The sequence below is a fragment of the Phaseolus vulgaris genome, chromosome 7 (genome assembly GCF_000499845.2).
Source record: "Phaseolus vulgaris cultivar G19833 chromosome 7, P. vulgaris v2.0, whole genome shotgun sequence".
NCBI lineage: Eukaryota > Viridiplantae > Streptophyta > Magnoliopsida > Fabales > Fabaceae > Phaseolus > Phaseolus vulgaris.
This window is the reverse complement of record NC_023753.2, coordinates 8,328,879-8,354,322: the sequence shown is the minus strand read 5'-3', so window position 1 is coordinate 8,354,322 and position 25,444 is coordinate 8,328,879. Positions and strand designations below refer to the sequence as shown.

Sequence of the window (25,444 nt, the reverse complement as noted above, 5' to 3'; positions counted from 1 at the left end):
ATTTTTACTGAATTTCGTATCGTCTATATATTTACAAATGACTAAATATATTATTAGTACAAAAATGAAAAACAAATAACATATTATTCTTACTAAGTTATTATATTAAACTCGTTTTCTCTTTTTGAGATTAGTATATTAATAAATATAGTTTATGATTTATTAATAATTAATATTCTAGTTTGTGTATTGCACAAAAATAAATATAATTTCATACAACTAAACTTATGATAACTAAACAATTCAAATATATAAATTATATCATAATTAAAATTGTAATGAACAAATATTTTTAAACTTATAAAATATATTTTAGATTCATGATAAATAAAGTGCATCGTGGTATATTGTTGTTTTTAATTATTGATATTTTTTAAGGTATTAAAATTTAAGTTAGAATTGAAAATCTTATATTAAAAGAGATAAAAAGTTTAATCATTCTTCTAGTATTGAAAGCATAAGAGGAAATGTTTGGACCTATTTGAATACTAGTTTCCTACTAGCTGCAAACGATTATTCATATTCAATTACAACTTGTTAATTTTTTTATTTGATATTTAAAGTTAGTGTAAATTTTACTTGACTTTAAATAAAGTAACTAAATGTTATAAAGTAATTTTAACTTAAGGTTAGTGAAGGTAGCTTTAAGTCAAATTTTAATTTGATATCTTTAACTCGGTTTTATTTTTAAGACATTATCATCATACGTTATTTTAAACATAGTTGTCTCAATATCAATTAGGACATCTTCAATTTAACATAAAATATCATTAACATTATTTTAATTAGAAAATCTTTAAAATATAACTCAAATTTTTAATAAGAATTTATTATTAGAAAATGTATTTTAGACTTAATTCAATCCTATAAAATCAGTTTATAAGGTGATATTTGTATTTACTCACATACTATACTATTAAATGTTCTTATATTCTTATCTTTAGTTAATTTATATCTTCAAGAAAAATTGTCAACTCATCCATGAGACTATATATTTATGAATGATCCAATAGCAGATGACCTGATAAATCAAACAAACTGTTTTTATGATAGACTCTAAATGACTTTGATACCATATTAAGAGCTGAATTTTAAATATAACTTAACCTTATAAAATTGACTCATAAAATGAAGTTTGCACTTACTTATATATTATGAAATGTCATTATCTCTAATCGATGATAGATTAATATTTATTTTGTTTTAAGTAGATGTTTTTACCTTTGAACTTTTACAACTTTGACTTAGAGATAGACTAATCTACTTTATTCAACAAAAGTTTCTCAATTAGACTTTTTTTTCGATTCCACAACTAGACACCACTTCACATTCAAATACTTCTCACCCTTCTTATTCAGATGACGGGTAGAACTTGAAAACTAAGGTCGCCACCTTCTTGTTTTTTGTTATTGAAATGCTTTAAAAAACGGCCAACATTTATATAATATATAGGATTATTAATTTAGACTCTTAATGCTTATATTAATGTTTGATATCACAAATAATAAGAAGGGAATTAAATTTGATCTTTTATCTTTTAAAATAAAATATATTATATTTAAACTCAGTTTGTAATATGATATCATAGTCTATTCTATTGAGATTTATTAGACACATACTCTCATCTCTTTCCGACGTTGCTAGATTACTCATAAATATTTAATTTCATACATAAAAAATATTAATATTTTAAAGTATAAGATGAGTTAAAAATATCATATAGACAAAAGATAAGACTAATTTACAAATTCCACTTTATATAATATAATTTTATATAATTTTGTAACAAGGAGTTAAACTTTAAATTATGATTTATGTTTTGATAATGAATAGATTAATACATTTTTTTAAGAAATTGGTTATTAGCTAGGTAGTTGGTGGGGTAAAGATTTTGGTTGAAGCTAAAGCATCCGACAGTGTAGCCACCACAGATTCTGGATCGGGTCCAAAGGAAGAGTAACCTTTCCATTATTTGCACCCGTAAAATTATATGTATATGTTAGAAATTTCGATTATCTAAACGTAATTATTGATAAGTTTTCTTAATCTTAGCTTCACAATATAGTAATATCTCTAGGTCTGGAATGAGATGAGACAGCAATTGTGATTAATTAAGATAACAGTGATTGAAAACCATTGACACTTCCAAATGAAGTCATTTAGTATTCATTCCAATCTCAATGACATGTCATCATTATTTTTATGATGTGTTGCATTAGATTATAAAATGCTACTCCATTTTATAAATCTAAAAACTCATGTGATGTAAGTTTTATTTATAGCACGTGAGAAAAGGAAAATATAAAAACTATTTATATGTTGTTATGTAAAGCTCTTTTTATTGAAGAGCTTAAATGATTTCATAATTTGGATGTAAAAAATTTGAAAGCAAAATAATGATTGATGCAAGAGAGTGGTGGGCTACAGTGATGCTCACACAATGATTACGTGGATGACCAAAAAGATTGCACTTTCGTGTTTCACTCTTCACGCGATCATACCAATCAATTCTTTATACTACTTCTAAACTTAACTTTAACCGTATTTAAAATTTAAATTAATTTTATTATTGTAACTTATATTTATAAATAAATAAATTTAAAATTATTTTTGAGTTTTAAAAAGATTAAACAAAATGGCATTTAGGAATATGGTATGATTAAATCTAAAATCTATAATGCATTTTTTAAATATGGGTTGGAGTAGTCATGTTCATTTTACTTTTTCTTTTTGCACGTCTACTTAAGAAACATTCCATTTTTAATTGAAACTAGCATGATACTCGTGCGTATGCATGAACCTTTTTTTTCGTTTGTAATTTTAAATTTATCATTAAAATTTAATATTTAATTTTTTTATATAATAAAATTTGAAAATTTTAATATAATATATACATTGTTATTGAAAAAATATGTCTAACAATAAAATAAGAAAGTTTTTTATTGTATGAAAATATTGTATTTTATAAAAAAAATATTTTATATTAATAGTTATTATAATTATATAAACAAAAGGTATTCAATCGTATCTAAATTACCATTTCGGAATTTTTAATGGAATTAATATCTTTGAAAATATTTTTAAATTTACTATATTAATGGATTATATATTTAATGTCGATAGTTTAAATTCATAACTTTTTTTAATGATCATAGTTAATAAATTTGAATAATATAATTCTCTCTAAATTTAATATTACTATCATAACCCTTTAAGTATAGTACACCTTGCATATATTACTTTAAATACAATTATATACATAATAATTTTTGTTACTCGTATCTATAAGGTACATTATACACAATTCCTTACAATAACAAAACATAAACAACTGTGAAACCTAAACATCAACATCGGTTTACCTAAAAAATAGTTTTTTTTTTCATTTTGTACTGTATTTTTAATTGCTAACAGTTGTGCTGATGCTAGTTCATATAACACTTGATCCTCAAATTTAATCTTTAAAGACAACCTTTTTAGATGATATTATATACAAATCAAGATTTAAGTCATGATTCACTATTTAAAAAAAAAATCGTTGTAAAATTGAAAATATATATATTAATTGTTAAACGAAATAAACTTACACTATTGTTCAAGTCCAAAACAATGCAATAACCATAAACTATATTCAAACACAATTAACATTTAAACTCACAAAAACATATTAGTATAAACAAAAAAACAAAACTCTTAGTAAAGAGAAGAGTAACAATGTATATAGTATAGCTTTCAAGCAAAACAAAATAATATAGTAGAATTTTTAGAAGCACAACTTTAATTATCAGACAACAAAACTCCTAATAAAGGTAACAACAATGTAAATACATTATTGTTATATATTTGAAACAAAATAAACATATATTAAAAATTTCGTAACATCAAATTTCATAGAATGCAGGGATCACAAACTATATTGAAAAATAGTTAATATATTTGTTCTTACCTTATGCCTCGATCTTACAAAGACCTTAAGTTATTACATTTCCCTAGTATAATATGATGTGTGATGTTGTTTTAATTGTGGTGCGATTTTGATACTTGATGGGCTCTTGATGCAGGTTGATATTAATACTAAAGTTGGAATGTGTGTCTGCTCTCTTATTTTTCTGTTTGTAATATTTTACTTGACGTTGGATTTTACTTTATGATTTTGCTCCATTACTTAGGATACCTTGGCCTATGATTTATATTATCCATAAAAGTCACTAGTTACTACAAGAGTCATGGAACATCTTCATTTTCACCAACTTCCAGTTGAAATTGTAAACTTTTTGCTTCTTTATTTATCTTCTTATTATTTTATGAATAATTAAAATATTCTAACGTACTTACCCCTACCCATTATGTATTAGAATGTCATTGTGGCCATTACTTGTTATTTTGGTTATAATCAAGCAGATTTTGTCATCATGAACCAATCATTAATATACCGTGAATTCTTTCAATCTCTTTTTTTTTCTCGATCATATAGGTATGTTTGTTGCTTGCTATTAGATTTTTTTTTTCTTTTGATTGGTGTTTATGATTTTTATGATATGTTGCATTTTCAACTTTTGCAGAGATGAAGAGAAGAAGATGGGGACCCTAGTCAAGGAAGATTTTGGTCGTCTAGATAGAACTAACACCATGGTGAAAAATTGTGTTGTTGGAGAATGATTCTTCATGTTTTGCAATTTTTATTTGAAACATATCAGTTTCTTGTCTGTGGTTTATGATCGAGTTTCTTTTCCAAGACTTGAGACATGGTTCTTATGATAAGTTGGATGATGATGGTCTTGCACCACTTATAAGTTTATGATTTTGTTGTTTGTCCCCAAGAAATTGAATAATAACTACTTTTTTTTGTTGTGAAATAGGGCACGAGAATATTTGGTGGGGATGTTATTATTAGAAAGATGTGTTGGAACATTTTGCTCAAAAAAATATTGTAGGAAATTTTGTTATTACAATACTAGAACTTTGAACATTTTTTCTTGTTGCAATCTTCTCGTCTTTCTGGTCTTTCGGTTAGGCTTCTTTTGGTTGGATCTTCTTTGGTCTGGACACGATGGGGGAGTACCTGCAAAGACACTCCGACGATCAAATCAGACCGAAAGCTAGGTACTAAAAGAGTAGGGAGTGAATAGTTACCTTGGGTGTTGTGCCTCTTCTGCTATTTATACTGCTCTAGATGGGCTATGGTTGTTATGGGCCTGCTTTAGGGTCCAAACGAAGGCCCAATTGTGCCTTAACCGTGCTTATCACCTAAGTTGGCTTGTTTATACCTAATTACATGTTTAGCTTTGCATCTTGTCGTCTAGTCGGCCTTTCGACCATCCGGTAGTACATATGCCCCAGGCTCGAGTGAGTTGGTTTAAACGTAACATAGAGTCGAATTGCTGTGAGTGTTCGCAGGCCGAGTGTGTTCATGATTGCTCTGTTGCTGGATGTCGAGTGTGGTGACTTGTACTCAAGGCGCGTGTATATGTAGTGGTGAAAAATGTACGCTAGATGTAATCTTTGGCCGAGAGGTTTTCTTTGGAACTCTCTTGGTCGAGAGGTTTTATTGCGTACTCTCGGCAGGGATTCACGGGTGAATTCTTCCTTGGCCGAGAGGTTCTCTTTCAAACTCTCTTGGCCGAGAGGTTTTTATTTCGTACTTTCGGCAGGGATTCACTTGGGTGAATTCTTCCTTGGCCGAGAGGTTTTCTTTCGAACTTTCTTGGGCGAGAGGTTTTTCTTTCGTACTCTCGGCAGGGATTCACTTGGGTGAATTCTTCCTTGACCGAGAGGTTTTCTTTCATACTCTCCGTAGGGATTCACTTGGGTGAATTCTTCCTTGGCCGAGAGGTTTTCTTTTAAACTCTCTTGGCCGAGAGGTTTTCTTTCATACTCTCGGCAGACATTCACTTGGGTGAATTCTTCCTTGGCCGAGAGGTTTTTTTCGAACTCTCTTGGCCAAGAGGTTTTCTTTCATACTCTCGACAGGGATTCACTTGAGTGAATTCTTCCTTGGCCGAGAGGTTTTCTTCGAACTCTCTTGGCCGAGAGGTTTTCTTTTGAACTCTCTTGGCCGAGAGGTTTTTCTTTCGTACTCTCGATAGGGATTCACTTGGGTGAATTCTTCCTTGGCCGAGAGGTTTTCTTCAAACTCTCTTGGCCGAGAGGTTTTTCTTTTGAACTCTCTGCAGGGATTCACTTGGGTGAATTCTTCCTTGGCCGAGAGGTTTTCTTCGAACACTCTTGGCCAAAAGGTTTTCTTCGAACTCTCTTGGCCGAGAGGTTTTTCTTTTGAACTCTCTCGGCAGGGATTCACTTGGGTGAATTCTTCCTTGGCCGAGAGGTTTTCTTCGAACTCTCTTGTCCGAGAGGTTTTTCTTTCGTACTCCTGGCAGGGATTCACTTGGGTGAATTCTTCCTTGGCCGAGAAGTTTTTCTTTCGTACTCTCGGTAGGGATTCACTTGGGTGAATTCTTCCTTGGCTGAGAGGTTTTATTTCAAACTCTCTTCTTCGCTTTTCTTTTTTAACAGTTCCATCTCCTTTTGTATCTTCAAGATTAGTGCCATAGGATCTAGGTGACTGGTTTCCTCTTGTGCATTTTTGTCGTTGCCCGTCATGCTCCTCGTAGTTACCATGTGGTTATTTCGTGGGGTTTCCTTCTTGGCCCCACGGTGTGCGCCAAAATGTTCCTGCAAGACTAGAACTCTGCATAACACTTCCTCTTGTTGCAATCTTCTCGTCTTTCCAATCTTTCGGTTAGGCTTCTTTCAGTTGGATCTCCTTTGGTCTGGACACAATGGGGGGGGAGTACCTGCGAAGACACTCCGACGATCAAGTCAGACCGAGAGCTAGGTACCAAAAGAGTAGGGAGTGAATAGTTACCTTGGGTGTTGTGTCTCTTCTGCTATTTATACTGCTCTAGATGGGCTATGACTGTTATGAGCCTGCTTTTGGGTCCAAATGAAGGCCTAATTGTGCCTTAACCGTGCTTATCACCTAAGTTGACTTGTTTATACCTAATTACATGTTTAGCTTTGCATCTTGTTGTCTAGTCGGCCTTTCAACCATCCGATAGTACAAATTTGATACAAACATCTATTAATGAGATGTAAATTAGTATACTTAAAATTTTTATTATAATATTTTTATTTTTAAAAAAAAAATTGAAAATCAACTTTAAATAAATTTTTATTTATTTTAGGCACAACATGTTGGAAGTGGTGCTCTATAACCAAACCAAAACAATGTAGGATCAAGTGAAGGGAGTACGACAAATTAGGATGTGTCTTGTACTATGTCAAATGTAGAACAATTATTTTAAGTTATCATTTTTATGCATTTGTAGTTTGGTATGCTTAGAAATGATATATGAACTTTGATCTATCAATGAATGAATGAAGTCTTCTTTTCTTATAAATTTGTGTATATATTATTCAATTATTAGTATTTATGAAGTTCAATTATATTATGAAATTATTTTGTAAAAATAGGATTAATTATATCACGAAAACATGTTCAATTAAATTATAAAAACAAGTTCAATAAAATATTAAAAATTAAAATATTTAATACTCGAATTATTATAATTGTAATTAACGTATAATATTTCATAATTTAATATAATAATGACAATTACAAACGTCATTTTATAATGTATAAAGTGACATTTCATTATTATTATTTTTTTTATAAAAGTTTTCATGTAAGATTTTATTATGCAACTTGACATCTCAACTAGGCTGACACATCAAGTAACAACAATCATATGTTATCAAACACAATGTAAAAGGGCTAACATGAACGAGGTGACATATTAAGAAGTCATTCAAAAAAACGTCATTATTTACGCTAAAATTATTTTAACCAGTTAAAAAATTATGACATCTATAACTAATATAAATTGCATGATTAAAACCTCACTTTATATAAGATGTTATATAATGGAAACTATGACGGTTCACAATAAATCGCCATATTATATTTTGTGACAACTAGATCTATGACGACATGCAAAATCATCATACACATAAATAAAAAAAATTTATAAATGATATTATATATAAAAAATAACTGTCATTAAATACACATATTTTTTCTAATAAAAACAATGGACGAAGAGAAAAAAAAATAACGTATAATAAAAATGAGTAAATATGATGTACTTTATAAATATTGTGACTTATTACATCGATATATATATATATATATTATAAAAAATTAATTAATTAATTAAAAATATTATTGCCTTTTAAGTTTTCTCTTATTTAAAGTGAATTACTAAATAATGTATTTTGCTCCATGTGAATTTCCATGATCACTATTTACCACCTGTCCCAATAACTTTATTTAGGTGTATTTGAAAACTTTAAAAATATATCTTTATTTTTTCTGTTTCCAATTTCTTGTTTCCACTTTATTCTATAATCTCAAAAGAATTAAAATATAAATGAAAATATAGTAAAATAAATAGAAAAACTAAAGAATGTAATAAATTGAAATAAACTTTCCCGCTTAATGACAAATATATTGTTGATAGAGCTAGTTTTTTCTACCCTATTCAAGAAATATACTTCTAATATAGAAAATAGTTAATATTTTTTTTCTTTAATTTGAGACATATTTTTTATATGCATGATAATACCAATGACATTTTTTTATATTAGCCATGACTTTCAATTTTTTAAATAAGATTCTAGATGTGATAGTGTACAGAAAGATAAGTGTACATTTCATTAATCTCAGTTTTTTTTTTTACAAATATGTAAAAATTACAAAATGAAAAAAAGTGTTAAGATTTTATTTTTTATTATAGAAAATACTTGTAAGTTTGTAAGAAGTAATTCATTGTGACTGGTTTTGCCTTCAACCTTTGATGCAATTAGTTCATTGTGGATGAAACGGTTGCTTACAGTTTTAGTAAGACAATGGAATTGCTTTGAAAACATGACATGAAAAGTATAAAGGAAATAATATTCTTGATGACAGATACAAATAATCTAACTATTGACCTAATTAATTACCTTTCTAGATAAACACATATTTTCTTTTTAATGGTATTATCCTTTTAACCCATTGTGGTTTTGCCTTCTATATATTTCTTTTTTCATGGAGATTAACAATTTTGTTTGGTTCGTAGCTAAGTTTTAACAACTTATAGTATTAAAAGCCTCATTCCCCAGATTGCAAGAAAACAATCAAAACATCAAAAGCTATGCATCATTACAAAAATATTATATTATACAGATTATAATATTAGGTTAATTCTCTTATGCCTGTGAAATAGTCATCAATAATTATAAATACAGAGTATTAAATTTTCTTTAAATAGTTAAGATAATTTCTAAATTTGATTATTTATTCAAAGTTGTACCACTTACATAAGCAGAGTTAGGCCATGTTTGTTGAAAAACTTATTTTTTGACTTGTGAGATATTACAACTCAAATGGAAACATTGGAAACATCTCCAAGCCACTTGCTAAATTAAAATATTCTTATTTAATGCATCATGTGTAAATTTTGATTAATGCATTAGTAGATATGGATCAAACTACAATTATCTTATCCTGAATTTGTACTATAGTTATGAAACAAAACTAAATTATTAAACAACTATAGTTTTGAAATGAAAGAAAGTGTAAACTACTGTTGTATTTCTTAAGAGAATTAAATTAAATTAAATTAAAATATGTAGATAAACATGAATTAATAAATAAAATAGTATTTAATAATTAAAATTTATATTTATATATTATATTTGCGCATTTTCAATTTATAATATCATTATGATTTGGACTTTATTTTAAGAGTAATCTTATAGAGCGTTGAGAGATCCTCATACTCTTTTGACAAATTAGAAAAACTCCAAGTGCCCTGCATGTTCAATAAACCGTACAGTCTCACTATAGAAAGAAAATATACTGATTAATTATAATAAAGAAACTGTTACAATAAATATTTATTATTATTTTATTTATTTAAGAAACGAATTTTTAGTTTTCTGTAATATAATATTATAACATCTACACAAATGATAAATTAGGATGAAATATTTAACATTTACATGAAAATTTATTTATCACATAAAAAAATTGACAAAAATTTATTTAAATAATTTTTTTATTAGAAATAATTAGGAAGTCTAAAGTTTGGATTAGAAATAAAAATTAATTTTATGTGAGTGTACAAAAATAAAAAATATATTTAATCATTTGTTTTATATTAATACTATAGTGTAACATGTAGGAATGATTAGGGTGTTGATATGTTATGATAATTAAATCGATGGCATAGAAATCAAAGAAGAGGAATGGAAAATAACTCGTGATAACCGAACTTTTTTGCTGAAATAATCTCCTCTTTGTTCTGAAATTAAGGCTACTTACTTACCTCGTAAAAACTATCTCATTCTTAAGTGATTTTTCACTATAAATTTGACACTGTTTTTTGTTGCAGTTACACAAAATAGCTTTTATACTATACACAGTTTCCACACATTTGAATAATCTAACTCACTCTACAAACAATTTCATTTCATCTGTTGTAATAATTGGTTCAACTTACTTTTGAGACATTAAATAACAAAAAGTGTCCACTTTACCCAATGAGGGAATCTGGCCAATAAGAACACAGAACTGTTTCAAAAAAAAACTTTATGTCTGATTTAATTATAAAAATGTCAGTGTTAATTAATGTGTACTTGGGGAGACACATTGTATCCATTACTAAAACTTGCTCACTGGAGTTTTCTTGGGTAAACATATATTGACTTGTCTTAATTAAGGAAGAAGAACATTTTTTTTTTCAAGTTGATCCCTCTTTTTGTTGTCAAAAAGCTGAACGAACCAATTTCCACATATCAGTTTCATCATCACTTCTAATATTTTAGTTGACGTCTTATCTTCACTTAAGATTCACCACACAAAAAGCAAAACAAGTTAAAAGGAGGTGTAATTACACTGTTTGGCTAGTATTTCCTTTTCTAGAATTTTCCAAACATCATTTGTTTCTTCATTATTGAAACTATTTTGTTTAACTTTTTACTTCAAAGGCTTGCTTTTCTAGATTTGTCGTCACGATTATTTTTTTTCTCGAGAAAGAAAGCAGAATAAACAAGCGATTAAAATTAACTATTCTTTAACTACCAAAGAAGTAAATAACGACAGCTAAAAATAAAACAGTTATGTTAGACAAATTAATTAATAAATAAAAAACATAACATGCCATTGCGCACACTGAAAAATGGGGTCACGTCGCTATCATGCGCCGTGTGGGTCACTATCCTATCCTCCTTTTAAATAATTGAAACCAGAAGAAAAATATACAGAACCGGATTTTTTTTTCCTTCTTATTCATCGTTCAATTCAATTACTCGCCGAGTTTTTCGTCCGGATGCTCAAAATAGTTGCTGTCCATCCACTCGCCGGCGACCTACCGTTCTGATTCTCCGACACCGTTTTGGTACTGTAAACTCGCTCCTTCTTCTTCGATCTAGGATTTCCATTTTGTTTCCCGGAGAAGTGAGGGAAAGCCGACACTTCGAAATCTCGCTCTGTGTTGTTCGATTTGAGTGTGATTTCAGTGTGCTCGGTGTTTTTTATGTTCTTTCTCATGCATTTTCAAGTAACTCAGAAGCTTTGTGTTTTTTTTATCTTACCTATTTTTGGTTTTTGCAATTTTATTTGGTTTCTTGGATTTTTTTATCGTGTTCGAGAAATTGCTCACCAACGTATTCTCGGAGTGGTTGCATTGAGGTAGAGATCTTCCTGTATCTGTAGTGAATCAAGGGAAATTGTTTATTTATGTGTGTATCATATGCATGTTCAATAGGACGGTAAGAAAATATGCATGACGGATTATATAAGATGGTTGGGAGTATTGATAAAGCGAGTTGTGTGGATTTCGAGTTTTTTTCTTTACAAATATTTTGATGATTTTGGCTCTAAACGTATCTCAACTTGTGGCAACTTTAGCTGCGTGGATTTATTACCTATTTACTTTGAACAACAGATTCACCACGTTTTGAGCATCTGGAAACTTGAGGATGCCTCGAAATGGTTTTAGTTCTGTGAGATTGTGCTTCTCTTAACTCTTAAGGCTTTTCAAATCTGTGTTTTTGCTATGAAATGTGCTTTTCTTATCTAATCGACATTGAATTGGCTCGACGGAGCATATTATGGCTTTTAATAGTTGAAAGAGTAAGTGGAATGAAAAGTATTGTTAAGAATGTTTTATAACTAAGGAAAATCATTCTGATCTCTTGTTACTTTTGGTTGATAAGGCTGTTAGGTTCTTCAAAGAGAAGGGAGCCTTACATAGAAATCATTTTATGGTGCGCCGATGAGCAGAACTGATGTTATTGGCAGTAGAAGGAGGAGGATTCTTCTCTGCTTCGGCTTCAGGGTATACTAAGGGCCTGAGCCTTCTCCTCTTGGGTCAGAGGGATGAGGATAAACCCATGAGAGTAGCGCCGTGGAACCAGTACCAGTTGGTAGACCAAGAAACTGACCGCGAGCTCCAGCTGGCTTCTACAAAGAATCGCCTCTCCCGCGGCTGTGCCTCCTTTGTTTGCTTTGGTCGCACTTCCGCAGGACTTGATACTCCGTCTCCTCTTAAAGTGGGCCCTGCCCAGCAGCATGATGTCTCTCCAGGGCCTCTGGTTTCCAACAAGGGAAATGATCCTTCTGCACATCTAGATGATGGAAATGATAACAGAAAGCTTACACTTAAAAGTAGTATAAAGAAGCCGCAAATTGTTAAACCCGTTAATGTTGAGGCTGCTGGTGAACAGGAAGCAGCAGGTGGACAGGGGATTTGTGCTCCTGGTGGTCAAGCAGAAAGAAGGAAAGTGCAGTGGACGGATAATTGTGGTAGCGAGCTTGTTGAAATTCGAGAATTTGAGCCCAGGTATTTGAATGCAAAATTTTAACTCTCTTGTTTATCGGACTTTATCATGGAAACTCCTGATACTTAATATTGTGTGATTGACATCAGTGAATCAGATATACTTTGCCCTTTTCATTTCACCCATCTTTATTATAAATGACACAAACATCTGATGTTGTGATAAATATTATGTGAAGCATTTAGCATTTTGGCTTGAGGCTAAGTTGAATGAAATGAATTTTCATTTTTTTCAAATTGAAGTGTGAACTGAATCTGATTAGAGAAGGAGCATCTATGGTTTCTCCAAGCCCCTAAGGAGTTTTATACTCATTGAATCTAAATGCTGTTAGGTCTAACTGGTATCTTGAAGGCTAAACTGGTAACTGGGCTTGATAATTGAATGAAAATGTGTTATGCCACCTGGACACACTTTGTGTTGAAAGATTGGCATTCACACCTTCTATTTTCTACTCTACCAAACACACCCTAAACAATCAAGGGGTAAAAGGTGTGAAAAATTGTTAAGTCAATCGCATGTTTAGTTTTTAAAAATATGGCCTATAGAATAATAGTAAAATAATTTTTCTTACTCAGAATGATTAGGAAAAAGTCAGACTACATGGCTGAGGTCTAAGATACGTGTTCTAACCTCTAGTTCTACTGAATCCTAGAAATGTCTTGTGGTTAGGATGACCTTTCTTGATGCTTTATTAAGGTTTTAACTTTCAACAGGAGTTTGAAGTCTGTTCCTCTTTTCTTTCTCTGGTCAAGTTCTGTCTGGTAATTTACATAATAATAGTCATTATGGAAATTTACCGTTATGTGTTTATTCATTTCCTGTTTTTATTTTTTGTTTTTACTTAACCCATGATCAACCTATTACTTCAACATTTTTTCAGATGCTTTAATCCAGGATAACTAAAAAGATTTGCTCTTAATAGTAATCCTCTAAAACTCATTGTGTTATTATGAGCTTCTTTACTTAGTCTAAAACCAAAGCCATTTGTTTTTGCATTGTTTAGCTTTTTTGTATTTGTAATGGATAATGGTGGTATGACTTAATTTTTCCTTGCAAACTTAAGGCCTATTTATTTATTTTTTAAATGTGCAATTTCAATTAAAAGTGTTAAAAAGGATGCTTTTCTCGTAACCTAAAAATAATAGCTTTTGAAAAATGTTCTAAAAGAAGAGATATTTCACAGGCCCTTTTTTTAAAGCTTAAACAAATGGGTCCTTGACTTCTTTTATTTTAAGCTGTTTTTTGATGGAAAAATTAGTGGCGGTGCTGTGGCAACAATCAACATGACTTTTTTGAATCTTTAATTGGAGAGGAAAGATAAATATTCAGGGAAATTTTCATTTCTCGCGCTTGCTTTCCTATGGCGTTTGGTTTATGGCTTTTGTTACATGGTCTATATGAAGTGGATTTGTAACTTGGAAGGGTTAAGTTGATTTGATTACCCCTTGTGTTTGGTTTTTCTCTTTGACCTTTTATTAAAGGATGCCTTACCCTCAATCATTATACTTAATTCCATTATGATCAAATTATTCTTTTGTCCATAGGAAGAAGTATATACAAGAGATTCCTGAATTTAGTTTTTTGTTGGTTGTGCAATAGCTTAATTTCTGCTATTTCTCATTTCTTACACCTTTTTTTTTATCTGTTCTGAGCTTGATCTTGTCAATCATCATTACTAAACACAAATGGCACTTTTCTCCTTATTTTGAAGTTTAAACTTTCTATGAGTATATGCACATAATGCATACAAGGTTCTACACCATGTGTTTATTTAGTTATTTATTCAACTTTTATTAAGCTGTACTACTTTTGTGATCTTCAGTGGGTTTATTCGTGTTGTATGAAGATTTCCATCAATTACACTAAAATAATGCTCTTTTTGCCAAATAAAAAATGGAAGAAAATTTTACTAGTAGTAAATATTTTTTACTCTCTTGTTGAGCCATGGACATCTTTTGTTCTACTGGTTTGGCATAAAGTGTAAGTAGTTTGCATGTTGGTTGGGGAGATTAACTTGGAAACAGCATGAAAATGGAGCATTTTCTAGCATTTTGATACAATGGGCATCAATGTTGGAGGAATAAGAATAGAGTCATAGATTCACCTTGGTAGCGTATGCTTGCTCTTGATCTTTTGTAAATCTTTTCAACGTTCATACACTTTCTTTGTATAGTTGAGTTTTGATATCAGATTCAGCTTGTTTTTCTGCTTGATCGCATAAAGTCTATCACAGGTTTTACTTGAGTTGGGGGACTTGATTCCTCTAAAATTAGGGGTGTACTTTAGAGGACAAAGTACAATTACAGCAGTTGATTAAAAATTAATTTGGTTGAGATTTCATAGTCTGTTTTAGGCATGCTATATTTATTTAAATCTTGACTGTTGATTTTTGAAAACCAATCAATGGTTATAACTATATTTTTGACCTCTAAAGTGCATTTCCTCAGTTTAGAGAAATCAAATCCTTGGGAATGTTGTGGTGTTTGATGGTGTCTTCTTTTGACAACAAAAGCTGCAAGTTTGTATCTGACCATTTTTTTTAAGTTGTCTGAAAATGAAGTTTCTTTTGATAAGCACACTGGGGATTTTTTCAATACTGCACGACTTTTGATAATGATAAATGTACTTAAAATTCTGTTGTTGATATTTTAAATAAACATGCAAGGAGGTTTTTCTTCTGTGAATTATCAACTTTCCAAACCTTTGTTTTAATAGTTCTTTTGATACTTCAGATGATCATAGCAGTTTTACAATCAATTTTACTAAACCCGCCATCAACCTGTATAACAGGCAAACCATTTTAGCACACTTATTTTAAACAAATTGTGGATATTCTCATACAACATCTACTTTTGGAGGCTAAATCATGGTATACATAGGGACCTGCAGTTGAATTTATTGCCCTCCATGCGTGAATTTGTGCAATGTGTTAGTGTTCTCATGATCAATTACTCTTGTGTCAGTATTGATCAATTTGATTGACTCTAACTAAAGTTCACCTTGCATATACGTGACTGTTTTTTAGGGGTAAAAAATCTTTTAGCACTCATAGCTTCACATAATTCTTTTTTGCATGCACCTTTTCCACATGTGTACACCTTTCTAAGGGGTTTTCTATGGTGATACTACATCTTAGAAATAATTTTTTTTTCCTTCGGTCTCCTGTGAAAGTTCTTCACCGGTTCTCGTTTTTCAACCCTACAAAACTATCAAAATTTAAAATCCAATATTTGCAACTTCTATATATAGAAGTCCTGTGACTTAAACACTTGTCCTACTCTGGTAAATATGCATTTTTTGCTGTGCTGATTGGTGCATTCAGCATTTTTGTTTGTTGGTGATTGAATGTTCCATAACCCAGAAAATAGTTTCCTCTGGATTTCTAATGCTTATTTCCTGGTAAACACATCTTATAACCATTCTAAGCGAGTAGATTACAATTCCTTTTGTAAGGACAACTGTCATGTTTTTTGTTCCTGTCATCTTTTGGCTCATTTGTTTCAGTTCAGCACTCCATAGTAGGTTGAACTTTTGAAAGTCTATGACCCTTCAGTGACTAATGGTCCTATCCCGTCCATCTGTTTCTGGACCTGATGGTCGTTTGATCACAATTTTGGTAGACCGGATGGCAAGGAATGCATCTATGGTCTTTTGAAATGTTTTCAGGAGATGATTGGGTAGTAATCTAATTCACAAGGGACTTTGTAAAGGAACGTGCTTTGGTTGTTAGAGATGAGCAGGTTTTTGGTTAATTCTAATTGAGGGATGAAAACATTGAATTCTCACTTGCGATACTATTGACACGGAAAAAGTTAGCTGATGTGTACTAGTGGTTTTTGCACATGCCACATCAGCAGATTTTTGCATTATTATTTCTTGTGTCAGGATCCAATAAAAAGTAGAATAAGAATACAATTGTGGGAACTCAATTTAAAGAGGCAAGGATCAAGACTTGTTTAAAATTGCGTGTAACTACAGGGTCATGTAAAGCATGTTGTAGTAATAGGAAAGCTTGAGATTATGTTTCTATTTTCATTCAATATTGCTGTTTATATATCTTTAACGAGTACATTATAAATGAGACCATGCAACTATTAGTTTGTCAATTACCGGTCTAGTGCCCCCGTAGGGATGACACTCGCACAGAGTTAGGGTGGGAAGTACGTTCCCATCCCTTCCCTACTCCTATCTCCTGACTTTTCTCCTGTCCCCCAATCATGATTCCCTCTGTGTTAATATTGATTATAAGTATTCAGAAAATTCAGGTCTCCTTCAATAAATTCCAAATTGTAAAAGTTGTAAGAAATAACGTTTATATATTATTTATTAATAGACACACTTATAGAGAGAGAATGATTCTCACTTTAAAGATGTGAAGATAATATTGTGATTATGCATAAAATCTTAAAGAGTCAATATTTATTTATTATTTTCACTTCTCGTAATTATGTTTAGCCGAACTATAGTGTGATTTTTTTCATTCTTAATCCCAGGAATGGATAGGTTTGAAACCCTTAATTCTATGTATTCGGTTGTACTACCTTTATGTATTCATACATGAGTTGATTGAGATGAAAGTTTATAAACTTTTTCCTTGTGATATGTGTATTTTGCTTTCATGTTTTACTATCTACTTGTAATTGATTCAATACGTTGCAATTTGTCGATCAACTGCAGTGAAGCGGATGGATCGGATGATGAATTTGATAGTGGAAACGACAGAACTTGTTCCTGTGCGATTATGTAAATTGGAGTTTCATTAAGTTGATAGGTTCATCGGGGCCACTCACTGTTAAAACAACCCATCACTCGCGATGAGGCAAAAGAGGCAAAGGTTTCAGTTCCGTGGAGATATATTCAACCAACACCTTGCCTGAGTGATGCGTTTGTTATTGCTTGCTGCGGCTTTAAATTTTGCTCCTCTGCATCAATTTGTATAATTCTTGTCATGTGTGAATTCTTTGCCTTTGATTCATCATTTTTATGCTACTTCATGTTCTTATTTTAAGGATTAACCCAAGTTTTCTTTCTATGATCTGGCGTTTTTTTAGAAGAAAGAAATATACAAATGTAAGATTTTGTAAAACATCAGTGTGGCAACTTGGTAACAAAGTTATGATGAGACGGGGATTGTTAAGGTTTATTATCTGTTTAGAGGATAAAGAAAAGCGCATACTGCTGTAATTGCTTTATAGGTTGTCGAAGATTGATCGGGATTTTGCCATTAGTGTCCGTCCATCATGTCTAAAAGATGAACCACTTTTCTTGCATTCGGGCTTCCTGCAGCTCCCATCTTGGATATGGCGTCATTAAGATCCAATCAATTAAATTAATTTGATTTGTTGTCATATTCATAGATTTAAATTTATACCAAAATTAAAATTAAAGTACATTTTACTGTAGCGTTTCAAAATTGTTTTAAGATAATATATTATTATGTTATTCCAAATGTTTTTTTATTAAATATGCGGTATTATTAATTATTAGTACATAATTGTTGGAAAAAGGTAGAAATCATAAACGAACACAATATAAAGTCGAATTAAAACAACTCTCAATATTTATCCAAACGGAATTTGATAATAACACATGTTGAGTCTAATTTGAAAATAGAAGTTAATATTAGACAAGGTTTGGTTGGTAAGGAAACAGGTAATTAACAGTACTACTACAGAAGGATGATTAAAGAAATATTGGAAAACAGTTTTGTTTAGTTCTACATAGGTTATATAGGTAACATAGTTTTGGTGGCTATTGTTTACTTAATGAAGTGCCACTTAGCTTATTTTATAATTTTTATTGATTTTCTACGAGTGCCTTTTTACAATGAGAAATTATTTCAATTAATAATATTCTCAAACTTATAATATGTTTAATTAATTAAACTTTATTTTTAATCACTTGTCATGAATTATAAACATATATAGCCAGTAATTGATGGAAAGGGAAAGCAATTATACCCAAATGTAAATAATTAACAAGACTGATATTATGGTAACTTCACTGAAAAGCAAAACAAAGGTAATGGGTAACAATTCTAATATGATTGAGGAAACGAAATTTAACCCAATTAAATATTAAGTACAATATTTAAAGTCATAATCATACATTTTTTTTTACCAGCAGTCATAATCATACATACAACCAAACCAAAAATAAACTGGCGACCTATTACCGAATATGGTATTCCATAAATTTTAAGATTCACATAATTTTTCTATATTTATAAAATAATGGGAGTAGAAAGAGAAATTAAAAAACAAAAACAAAAATAGTTGTAGTGCGTATTCTCTTAAGTCAAACACTAGCAGAAATCCAACGGTTGATGTTTAGCGACCCAAGAGGTATAAAGAGTAAACACGACATTCATGTCATTGTGCAAGTTACAGCCCTTGCGTCTCTCCACAAAATGAAGCCACCTTCCATTGGATACTTGGCCAAACCTTGTCCACACACTCACTTTTTCATTTTGATAAGACCATATGTCCAACTCTAATGCTCAAACAAAGGCCAACTGCTGAAAAAGTTAAAGGCACACAAAAAAAAATAACAAAAATAAAATCCAAGGATTGAGTATCACCTATCCAAAAGAGAAAATGTCTGTGACATCTTCATTCCCATGCATCAAAATCCCAGCTTGTTCCTCCTCTCCTTCATGCACATCTTCATCAAGTTCATCCTTTAGATTTTCTTCTTCCAAACCTTATGCTGCTGTTACTGTAAGGAATTCTCAGACTGAAGGGCCTCTGAGAAGACCAGTGGCTCCTCCTGTTAGAGAACCATCTAGTAGCATCCCTCAGCCCCTGAAGCCTTCACCTCCTTCTCAGCCTCCATCCCAGGCTGCCCCTGTTGTTGGAGATGATAGGAGTGGCATTACATTAGAGTTTCAGAGGCAAAAGGCTAAGGAGCTGCAGGAGTTTTTCAAAAAGAAGAAGCTTGAAGAAGCAGATCAGGGTCCTTTCTTCGGATTCATTGGCAAAAATGAGATTAGCAATGGAAGGTAATTTATTTAATTTTTTTTTTCTTTTGGGACCTTTCAAAGTTGAGTTTTTCTTACGTTGGTTTATGCTAATTGCAGTTTTTTTAATGTCGGTAGAACTAGTTAATTGTGAGCTACCATATATTTGGTTGAATGTTGGGGGTGATGTGGTGTTGATCAAAATGTTGGCTGAACGTTCTAGCAAATTTCGAGGGATAGTACTTCTAAATTGGTTTCAATTATATTCTCCCCCTTTTTTTTGACAGGGCTATATATCAAAACTCATTATTCAAAAGCATAGCACCTTTCACTGTGATGGTAATCTTAGATCTGTAGTTATGATGAAGTAGGAAAATCAAGATGATAATAAGTTTATCTGTTGTTTGTGAACAATTTGTAACTCTAGGTCCCCTTTTTTGTCTTTTCTTTCATTAATTGGAATGGCAAACATTTTAATGTGTGTTCGGTTCAATTTATTTTGGAAAAATAATTTGCTTATTTTTGTCAAGTTTGGTGGAGGATTGAACCTCCAACATCAACGGCACACCAAAATGTTAACAAAACTTGTCCAAAGTTTGCTCATTTTAGGAAGTGTTTCATGAACAATTATTCCTGTGTCAGACAACCCCATACATTTTTTTTGGCAACATTCACTCTTATGGTGATTAGTGTGTAGTATAAACTTGCGAATACTGAACTGAGTATAGTCCTCGGGGATTATGTCCAAATAACACTTTCCAAGTTGAACAACCATCTACACTTATGTTTGGGATGAAGGCTTTTTGGAATTTCTTTTAGGAGTTTAAACAACCAGTAAGAAGGCAAAAACAGAGATAAAAATACTAGGGGACTGATTTCTCTTGATTATGAAACCAGACACTCCCTAGATAAAGCATCCTTTGAGTTGCCACTTCCAATTTCCTTGTTGCAGATCAAATTCCCTAAATTAGTTATAACCCTGGTTTCCTTGATGCAGAAACTTCACCCAAAGTCTACTAAAAGGTCGAGTTTTGTAGGTCAAATTAAGGATGTAAGGTCATGAAGTTTTATGGATTTCAAGCAAAGACCACACAAACAAAACTATCTATATAGTTAACTTCATTCATAGTCATGCTCATATCTCTCACTGTTCCTAGCATAAACATGAGCCGAAACAACAATTCAATGGTGATTAAGCATAAAAAAAATTACGCATAGCAATTACAACTCAGATAAAAGAAAATATTCATAGAATTACTCAACTAAATTAAATTAATTTAAAATATCATCAAAGCCAAATTAAACCATTACCTTATGTTTGAGATTCTACTTGTTGGGCATTACCAGGCCAAATTTGCTCTTATGCTAACAAAGGATATGAATACAAGACTTCTAAAAAGAAGTTAATATCAATTGTCTTTTCTAATTTTTAGTTATTTCTCTTTGTACATGTTCTAGTCTTTATTGGCTTTTTGTTTTACATTTTGTCTATTTAGCTAGACCTAGAATGAGTGTATTACTTGTATATATTCAGATCCTCTGCTTTGATTTAAGTAAGGAAAAATAAACCGAAGAAATATTCTTTCTCATATTCTTTGTCTTCCTTTTTTCTCTTTTGTTCACAGTTCTTTTTTATAATATATGTGAATTCAAAGTAAACACATAGGAACTTAGGTATTGTGATGGATGTTTAAATCTCAATTAGGTAGTATGAAATGCTCTATAAAGCATTTAAATGTTTCCCTCGTTTTAGTAATTAGCTTTTGAGGATGGATTCCCTAAGGGCTTGGACACCAATGAATTGGTGTCAAAGTTGGTTGTTTCTACCAACGAAGTAGAGTTCTTACTCTCTTTGACAATGATGTAACTTTATATAGGTGTGGACTTTTACTGTGTAAGTTTACTTATCAGCTAGTGAAATAGACTGCTATTCATTCTATATGAAAGGACATATAGATTTGCACAATTAGTTTCTCCTTCAGTGCTAATCCAGCCATTAATTACCTGATACTCGAAGCTTAAGCTCCTCTTTAAAGACCATGTTTTCAGTAACATGACTGCGTATGTATTCATTTTGAGATAATATATCAGATACTGTATGAATATGTACATGCTTATGCTTGTTCTGCTTTGCCTTCTCATTTTGATTTTCATTTGGGAATTTTATTTCAACAGATGGGCAATGTTTGGTTTTGCTGTTGGATTGCTAACAGAGTATGCAACAGGCTCAGACTTTGTTGATCAAATAAAGATCCTTCTCTCCAATTTTGGGATAGTAGATTTGGAGTGAATACCACAAGATTATATACTGTTAATAGTTTCTTGTACCTTATCCTAGCACAAACAATGTTCATCAATTTGTTTCATCTTCATATATAGCAAGCAATCTTGCTCTTTGTCTCACATTTATGAAACAACAATAATATCACGATTTTCCTTTTACTTTATGCTTAAAGTCTTGCTAATATGGTAAATTAAGTACCAATACGCTATGACAAGATTGACTAATAAGCAAGCATGTATCTTGAATTTGTGATCAATCCATGTATACGGTGGAATATTTCTTAGAAGTTAGTTAATTAAATAAATCTTACTTAAAAAATTATTGTTTACTGAAATGATGTTTTGATAATTCATTTTTCATATTTTGACAAATAATTAAATAATCATTAATTTGTATAACCAATATTAATTATCAACATATCCTTTGTATATTCTTTAACTCAGATTCAATAATAATTATGAACGATGGTAATAATAGTTTATTACATACCTTGAGAGAGGTAATCTTTTCAATAATAATTTAAACCATAGACGGTTTTCAATGGCACAAACTATTTCATATAGAAACGGATGGAAAATCATCCAGCTGTCATTCATAGAATAAAGAGATTGAATATTTAGAGCTTTATTCAATATGACTTATTAGCATATGAGAAGATCTCTATACCATTAAAAACAACTAGAGCATTGACTTTAGTAGGATTAAGTCATTCACTTTATTTATATATGCAATATAAATAAATATAAATAAGACAGTTCACTATATATAAATCTGAAATTGAGATGTGTTTTGGATATGATAATTCGCAATACAATAATGTCTTCCGAATATTAAAATCTGAATTTTTTTTTTTATTCTATATGTAAAAATTCAAAAAAGATGATAAGAGTAATTTGGAATTTAAAAATAAATGATGGGTGTCGATGAAAATTGATCTAGTAGGGAGAATTAGCCTTAAGTCGTTACTATTTTGGGTCAAACTTTATTTGATTAATTGTATAGTATGGAGGCTAATTCTTCCTAGACCTCCATTGCTCCTTCCTGCACCTCCATTAGCTAATCCAAAATTACATTTGTACCCTTTATTAAAATTTTAAAACCCATATTTATCTATTCCTATCACGCTGCAACCTTTCACTTCTTATTTCTTTCCAGCAGCGCACCTCCATTTCTCTACACAGCTGCGACACCTCCGTGGTCTAAGAGTACTAGCGAGGTTTGCAAGTGCTGAAAGAAGCATTATAGTGAAGGTTCCTTTTTCTTTTTGTTCTGAATGTTGCAACCACCATTTTTAAATTTTCAAAAAAAAAATCGCGTTGAGTGCCCAAATGTAAAAATTGGTGTACATTTTTTATTAATATATTGATTAGTACATTTTATTATGTATAACCAGATTCAAATATACATACTAAAATGTACAATCCGGTTTGGATGTATTTTAAATTAAAAATTTAATGTTATTTTGTTTTCTATTTTATGGAATGTTGTTTGAAATGACATTATGGCTAGGACTAGAGGTGGTGGATCATAGGTTGATGGGATTGATGGTAGGTTGAAATCTACTACATTTGTGCGGTGAAGAAATTGTGATTAAGGTGTTGATGACATTGCACCTCTTTACAATATTTTTTTCTACTTCTTCACAATCATTACTCTACATCACCTGAAATAAAAAAATGCATTAAACATAATAAAAAAATCACAAATATTTTGTATATCGGATTAACCAGGCTGTTGCACCTATTTTTTGAATTTGAATACCAGAATGAACAATCTAGTAGTTGAAATAAAAAATGGAGATGTATATCGAAATGTGCAATTTGGTTTCCATTCATCATTTACAAACCAGTTTTCACATTCTGATATACATTCCTAAATCTGATTTCAACTACTAGATTGTTTATTTCGGAATTCAAATTCAAAAAATGAGGTGCACGGACTGCCCAATCCGCTATACATATTCAAAACGAAAAAAAAAACTAAAAACAGAAACAGTGGCACCAAAACTCACCGCAGCTAACCTGAACCACCTCTAGCCACCACCTACAACCATAACAACCATGCAAAAATCACACCACGGTTAACCAAAGAACTCAAAATGAAGAACAAGTGAGCGACATAGCCAAAACCCTAAAATATATTGTCAAGAGTATATTTGGAATTTCAAAATTATATGGAGCAGCAGGGAAAATTTGCCTAGTATAGATTAGGATTTCATAAGTCATGTATTGGACCAAGTAGTATAGAATAATTGGGCCATGAGTTTGGACAAAGTAGTAGGATTTTGGGTTTGCATTTGGACTATGTTAGATTAAGGTTTAGTAAACCTAGTTAGAGTTCCAATTAGATTTCTAATGACCTAAGAGAAACCCTAAACTAGTCACAAAGGAATGTGTGTTCTAACTTCAGTTCCAAACTATCCAAGTTTCATTCATGTAAAAGGCATGACTAGACTTAGACTCCAAGTTTCAACTTGAATCTTTCCTCACACTCTTCCTCGTTAAACGCCCAAGTGTCCTATAAATAGGAGTAATTTTCTCTTGTATATTTTAACTTAAAATTAATAATAGTCATTCTTGTAAACTTACGCAGTGTTTGCTTTCGCAGTTCCACTATTCATGCAGATCTAAACGAGGGTGACACTCGCGTTTGTTTTTCATTCATTGTTGTTGATTTGCGAGCGCGAAATGACGAGCATATGTTTTTTTTTTCTTCCTCGTTCAAGTGCAGAGAAAGCATGGGAAAGACAACGTGGCACATATGCATTTTCCATAATGCCCTTTGCGTTTTTTTGACAAAATTCGATGTTGCATGGTCTTTGAAACAGTGGAACATCGATTGTCCATGTTATTTTTCAATGAATATCAATATTGGGTGCCATAATTGATGTTGGTCTTTTTTCCACTTACATAATCAATGTTGTGGTGCTTTGTCCATGTAGAACATCGATTATCCATGACTCTTTTTCATTGAACATCGATTCTACATACCCATAATCGTATTGAGTTGATTTTTCAGATTTTTTAAAATACTTCTTTAAATAATATAGATTTGTATTTTTTGTGATTTTGAATAATTTATGAATTTTATTTATTTCAGATTTTTATTTATATAGGACATTAAATAATTTAAATTTGTATTTCTTTTAAAAAATAATTTAGGAATTTATTTATTTCAGATTTTTATTCAAATAAAACATTAAATAATTTAGGATTTTAAATATTTTAGGAATTTTATATATTTTAGATTTTTATTTAAATAGGACATTAATCAATTTAAGATTTGTATTTATTTTGAATTTTGACCAATTTAAAAAA

General features: G+C 31.0%; 2 protein-coding genes across 2 annotated transcripts; both read left to right on the top strand.

Annotated features, from left to right (window-relative positions):
• The first annotated feature begins 11,299 nt into the window (after positions 1-11,299).
• Positions 11,300-18,028, top strand: LOC137829991 (uncharacterized). The gene is made up of 3 exons (XM_068637047.1): positions 11,300-11,441; positions 12,262-12,887; positions 17,563-18,028. Exons 2-3 carry the CDS (start codon positions 12,334-12,336, stop codon positions 17,630-17,632), a joined length of 624 nt encoding a protein of 207 aa, XP_068493148.1. The 5' UTR covers positions 11,300-11,441; positions 12,262-12,333; the 3' UTR covers positions 17,633-18,028.
• A 1,236-nt stretch (positions 18,029-19,264) lies between these two features.
• On the top strand, positions 19,265-22,285 carry LOC137829990 (light-harvesting complex-like protein OHP2, chloroplastic). The gene is made up of 2 exons (XM_068637046.1): positions 19,265-19,885; positions 22,019-22,285. The coding sequence occupies exons 1-2, from the start codon at positions 19,482-19,484 to the stop codon at positions 22,131-22,133; spliced, it is 519 nt and encodes a 172-aa protein (XP_068493147.1). The 5' UTR covers positions 19,265-19,481; the 3' UTR covers positions 22,134-22,285.
• The last annotated feature ends 3,159 nt before the right edge of the window (positions 22,286-25,444 follow it).

Bases quoted from the DNA above. Each gene is read 5' to 3' on its own strand.
- LOC137829991 (XM_068637047.1), top strand. From the start codon at position 12,334: ATGTTATTGGCAGTAGAAGGAGGAGGATTCTTCTCTGCTTCGGCTTCA. The intron at 12,888-17,562 runs GTATTTGAATGC...GATCAACTGCAG, and splicing joins ATTCGAGAATTTGAGCCCAG to TGAAGCGGATGGATCGGATG.
- LOC137829990 (XM_068637046.1), top strand. From the start codon at position 19,482: ATGTCTGTGACATCTTCATTCCCATGCATCAAAATCCCAGCTTGTTCC. The intron at 19,886-22,018 runs GTAATTTATTTA...TTATTTCAACAG, and splicing joins AATGAGATTAGCAATGGAAG to ATGGGCAATGTTTGGTTTTG.